The 5,476-nt window shown below is 52.1% G+C and overlaps 1 protein-coding gene across 1 annotated transcript; it reads left to right on the forward strand.

Annotated features, from left to right (window-relative positions):
• Window positions 1-1,259: 1,259 nt before the first annotated feature.
• C12H16orf82 (chromosome 12 C16orf82 homolog) lies at window positions 1,260-2,973 on the forward strand. The gene is given in 3 exon segments (XM_003734427.6): window positions 1,260-1,317; window positions 1,320-1,445; window positions 1,448-2,973. Coding segments are annotated over 3 exon segments (861 nt in total). The 5' UTR covers window positions 1,260-1,274; the 3' UTR covers window positions 2,140-2,973.
• Window positions 2,974-5,476: the final 2,503 nt, after the last annotated feature.

Raw genomic sequence — 5,476 nt, forward strand, 5'->3', positions numbered from 1 at the left:
GTGCCATTGCAGCAGGTAAGAGTATGAAATATTAAAACAGTTTCTCCAAAGAGCTAAAGAAACCACTAATAGAAATTCTTGAATTTGCAGGAAGGCAAATAAAAAAAGAAACAACTTGAAACTCCTTTCACTTAAAACTGGCTGAAATCAGCTGGAACCAAAATGGCCGACTGGAGTCAGTGCAAGACAAGCTTGCTGATGTCACAGCCTGAATTTCCACTGCATGTTTCACACTAACTCCTCCCAGATTTGCTCATGGGACCCATGAGGAGGCAGGAAGAGATAACTGCGCATGCCCCAGGTCTTCCCAGCCCTCACTTCCCCTTGCACCAATCACCTACTAACCTCAGAATCCACTCCCTAAACCTTTTCTAATAAAATTACTGCCTTAAAGCCAGCACAGGGAGAGAGATTTGAGCTGACACCTGCCTCCTTCTGAGTCAACTTGCAATAAAACCTTTTTTCAGAAACCCAGTTTCATAGTGTTGGGGTCCAGTGCATCATGCTGTGAGTCCCTTTTGCAGTAAGAGAGTGCTCAGCCTGGTTGGGCATCCAAGGTGAGACAGGGGCAGGGCAGGGCGTGTGATGAGGTCAGGAGAACCAGACCAGGCCAGAAGAGCCTTGATGATCTGGCAAGGAATTGAGGTTATACTCCTGACTGCTTTGTTCCCTTCTGTTCTCAAAACCACTCCACAGGCCAGGTGTGGTGGCTCACACCTGTAATCCCAGCACTTTGGGAGGCTGAGGTGGGTGTAACGCTCGAGGTCAGGAGTTCAAGACCAGCCTGGGAAACATGGCAAAATGCCATCTCTACTAAAAATACAAAAATTAGCCAGACGTGGTGGTGGGCACCTGTAATCCCAGCTACTTGGGAGGCTGAGGCAGGAGAATTGCTTGAACCTGAGAGGCAGAGAGAGGTTGCAGTGAGCCAAGATCATACCACTGCACTCCAGCCTGGGTGACAGCGTAAGACTCTGTCTCAAAAAAAAAAAAAAAAATCACACCACTGTACTCCAGACTGGGTGACAGAGCAAGACTTCATCTAAAAAACAAACAAACAAAAAATATTTAAACACACACACTCAGCAAGCAGGAAGAGACTTGGGAGAGAAGAAACTCGGCTCATAGGGAGCTCAGCTGGGACACACACCTGAAGCCCCTGACCTGATGTCTGACCACAGGCTCCTCAGAAAGGCTTCCGGGAGGAAGCACCCCATCCCCTCTGGCCATGAGCCCCTTTGTACCCCACTCCCACCCTCCAGGCCAGGCCACTGATGTCACTGGTGACAGGACAGCATTGTTCTCCCTCCCACCCCCACCTCACCTCACAAGCCCCATCACCATGGGAACAGAACCAGCCAATCAGAACACAGAGTTTTCAAAGGGCAGCCTTATATACAGAGTCACCTCTCCCCAGACAGGCCACAATAAACATTCAGAGGCCTCCCAGGTCCCCTCCCCCTGGATAAACCACTTCAGCTGCCCCCCATTTTCCTTGAGGGAGAAAAAGGGGAATCCTCTGTCCAGAATGCCCAGGAAGGAGAGCCAAGCCTACAGTCACCCAGCTTAGCGCCCCGGCCCCCCGCGTGGCCACGCAGTGCAGGAGCAGCTCAGGAGCCGAGGACAGTGTCCGGCAGCAATCTCAGCATCACCCAGAGCAGAGAGAGGCATGTGTCCAGCGTGCAGCACCCCCGGCCAGAGGACTGCAGCAATGGCAGCCTGAGCAGCGGGTATGCAGGGGACAAGGAAGGCAGTGACATCAGCTTAGTGGGCAGCCACCGGAGGGTGCAATTGAAAAGAAGGCTCAACACCCCCACACCCAGCACCCAAATAGGCCAGCTGGGCTCCACAGACTCTCTCAGCTGTCTAAAGAGCCGGCTGACTGGCCCCACCCACAGCACCAAGCAGACTGGAGGGCAAGAGGGAGGCCAGCCTGTCCAGCACCAGCTTCATCAGCTTGGGCAGCAGTGCCCTCACCTACCAGGTGAGCAGCGGGCTGCTGACTTCCACGGCCAGCCTGCCCTCCACCAAGGCCAGCAGCCGTCAGAGCGTCGGGCTGGAGGGCAGTGCCCAAAACGGGCAGAGCAGCCACACCAGTGTGCAGGAGGACAAGACAAGCAGCAACATGAAAAGCAGTGAGCAAGTCACCAAGGGTGAACAGCCTGCCCAGGCGTGCGTGCCACAGTGAGCATCTTCTCCAGCAGCCAGGGCCTCTCGGAAAGCAGCACATGGCCTGGAGAACCCAGACTGCACCCAAAGTGGTTATTCCCAAAACAAGGAGGAAAGGTCTTTTCAAAAGCGCACACTGACTGTGTGGACCATCGATGGGCAGTCCCATCTGTAGCAACAAGCGTCAGCAGGCAGGCCACATGTAACAGGAAGGATCTATGCTGACCCCTGTCTATCCTGGGAATGCAGTCAGTGAGGAGACTGCCTATACTGAGAACCACTCTTGATAGAAGAGCTGTAGTATCAAGATACCAAGACTGTGAACCTCAGTGACGAGCCATCTACAACAAGATCCATCAATGGCAAAACCATCTGTAGTCAGCAGCATCCTGGTGGGACCCCCTGTACCAAAACTCATTGGTGACGACAGCTGTTCTCAATGGCAAACACTGATGATATTAAGAACTGTCACAAGTTAGAACCTTCCGTGATGAAACCATCCTAAATGATGAACACCATCTACAACCAACACCAAGCACGACGAGCTCAGAAGAAACAAGCTTCAGCTGTGGTTGGGACTGTCCATATAAGAACCATCCGCCATGAGCGCCATGCTTGGGAGCCACATCTAAGGGAAACTCGGTCCTGGCCGATCTCTGCAGCACACGCTGTCCACCATGGCCACTGCCGGCAGAAGCACTAGGGAGACAGCCATGGTACTCAGGGAGCACCTTCACGACTCTCAGCTTCCCCTGGAAGCACAGCCCAAGTGACTGTTACCAGGGAAGGGCCATCAGGAATGGCCAGGGATGCCACCAGCCCACGAGGAGCAGGTGTAGTGGGAACATTAGAGGGTTGGTGTAAAGGGAGCTCCATCCCTGAAGATCACCAGTCTTTTTTTTGAGCACCAACTCTGGGCAGCTTCAGCCCAGAATCTTCCCAGGAGCAAGGGCTTCCTGATACCTCATTCATGTCAAGAAAGGAGGCCAGGAGCCATCCTATGTTCAGATAGCTGAGACAGTGACTGTGATCGCAGGACAATGTCATGACAAGCACTTCATGTTGACAGAGCCCAACCCAGCCAAGAACAGCTGCCACAGGGAAGCTCTGAAGCCTTCTGTGAGCAGCGTCTCAGTGGATGGGAAGGCCAAAGTCTCTGCCCCTCTCTTACTGGGGACACTAAATCCCCTCCCCGGGCTGACCTCACAGACATTGAAGTGAGTGTGTCCACAAAGGAAAAGAGGCCAGAGGCCACCATGAAGATGTCCACTGGGTACCAGAAGGAAAGCTGAGGGGGCAACAAAGACAATAAAAGGCGTCTGGAGAGGTCATACGTGTGTAGGTCTGTGTGTGCGTTCCCGGCCGAGGTCACAGGAGGGGTGGGCCACAGGCACACTAAAGAACCATGGAGAGAGTTGGGCGTGGCTACCAACTCTGCCACTGCTGAGCTGGCCATCTGGGCAAAATACTTAAACTTTCAGAGCCTCGGTTTCCTCATCTGGAAAATGGGGACATAACCCCTATTTCATACACAGGATGATTATGTGGATTCCATGAAAATGTGTATGAAGTACCCAGCAAGGGACAGGTACTAAAGTCATGTATTTCTTTCCTTTTTCTTTTTTCTTTTTGTTTTTTAACTTTCAAGTTCAGGGACACATGCGCAGGATGTGCAGGTTTGTTACATGGGTAAACGTGTGTCGGGGGTTGTTATACAGATTACTCCATAACGCAGGCATTCACTTTAGTATCCATTCGTTATTCTTCCTGATCCCCTCCCCCCTCCCACCCTCCACACTGAAAGGTCCCAGTGTGTGTTGTTCCCCTCTATGTGTCCATGTGTTCTCATCATTCAGCTCCCCCATCTAAGTGAGAACATGCAGTACTCGGTTTTCTGCTCCTGCCTTAGCCGGCTAAGGATAATGGCCTCCAGCTCCATCCATGCCCCTGCAAAGGGTATGACCTCGTTCTTTTTTATGGCTGCATGTACTCCATGGTATATCATTTTTCTTATAGGTAAAATGGGCACAATGGTTTCTGTCTTGCTTCACTCACAAGCACAGAAAGGCTAGTCACTCCTAATATACAGGAAAGGTTTTTGACCAAAACAAAGAGAAAAGAGCCACTGCATCTGCTGGGAGGTGAGATGTTTTGGCAGAGGGTCTTGGTTTCAGGAAGGAGTTACTGGTTCTGGGTGTGAGGGAACTATATGTCTCTTCTTCTCAAGTATAAGCACCCCTTTTGAGAACCTTCTCCCCCACTTTTCTCCAGACAAAGTCACTCAGCAAGGCCTGAGCACCCATGACCCAGGGCAGACGAGAAGGGCTTCCCACCTCCACCCAAAGAGCCTTAGTCATGTGGAGTGGCTATAACAAAATCCTATACACTAGATGGCTTATAAATAGAAATTCATCATTCACAGTTCTGGAGGCTGGGAAGTCCATGATCAAGGTGCCAGCGGATTCAGTGTCTGCTGAGGGCCCAGCTGTGCTCCTAGACAGCCATCTTTGCACTGTGACCTCACATGGTGGATGGGGTGAGGGAGCTCTCTGGGGTCTCTTTTGTGAGGGCACTAATCTCATTCACAGGGGCTCTACCCCCTCGACCTGATCACCTCCCAAAGTCTCCACCTGTTCATACCATCACCTTGAGGGAATAGATTTCAACACAGGAATTTCATGAGGACACAAAAGTTTAGTTCATAATACCAAGGGAGCCCCTGTGTTCTGCAGACAGCTCTGGGAGAAGCTTGGCCACCTTATTTCCCCCCAACATAGCCCTCCCCTCCCCTAAGAACCTTCCCTAGCTTCCTCATCTGAGGACAAAGTAGAACACACAGAGGTTATGGGCACAGCGGTGTTAGCCACCTGCACATCCGACCCCTCAGCCTGGAGGCCACAGGCCCTTCAGACACAGCACAGCCAAAACCAAGATGAGCGCCTCCCCCTGACTGCCTCTTTCATGTCCCTTCTCAGCAGATGGCACCATCATGCTGCATTTGTCCAAGCTGGGACGTCACGCTTGAGTCCTCCTCCCCCTGCCTCAGCCTGATGTCCCCTCAGTCCCTAAACACCTCTCCACCTCCACTGCTGACCCCTAGCCCACCCTTGCCTCCCCCTGGAACAGTGGTTCTTAACCCTGGCTGTACATCAGAGTCACCGGGGGTGAAGCAGAGCATTTACAAAGTACGCGTGCACAGCCTCCTCCAGCAACTCAGCCTGTGCATCAGTCTTTAATCAAATTTCCCGGGTGATGAAAGTGTTCAGACCCGGACTGAGAGATGCCACTGACCTTGATCTCTTCCTCC

This window comes from Callithrix jacchus, chromosome 12 (genome assembly GCF_049354715.1).
Source record: "Callithrix jacchus isolate 240 chromosome 12, calJac240_pri, whole genome shotgun sequence".
NCBI lineage: Eukaryota > Metazoa > Chordata > Mammalia > Primates > Cebidae > Callithrix > Callithrix jacchus.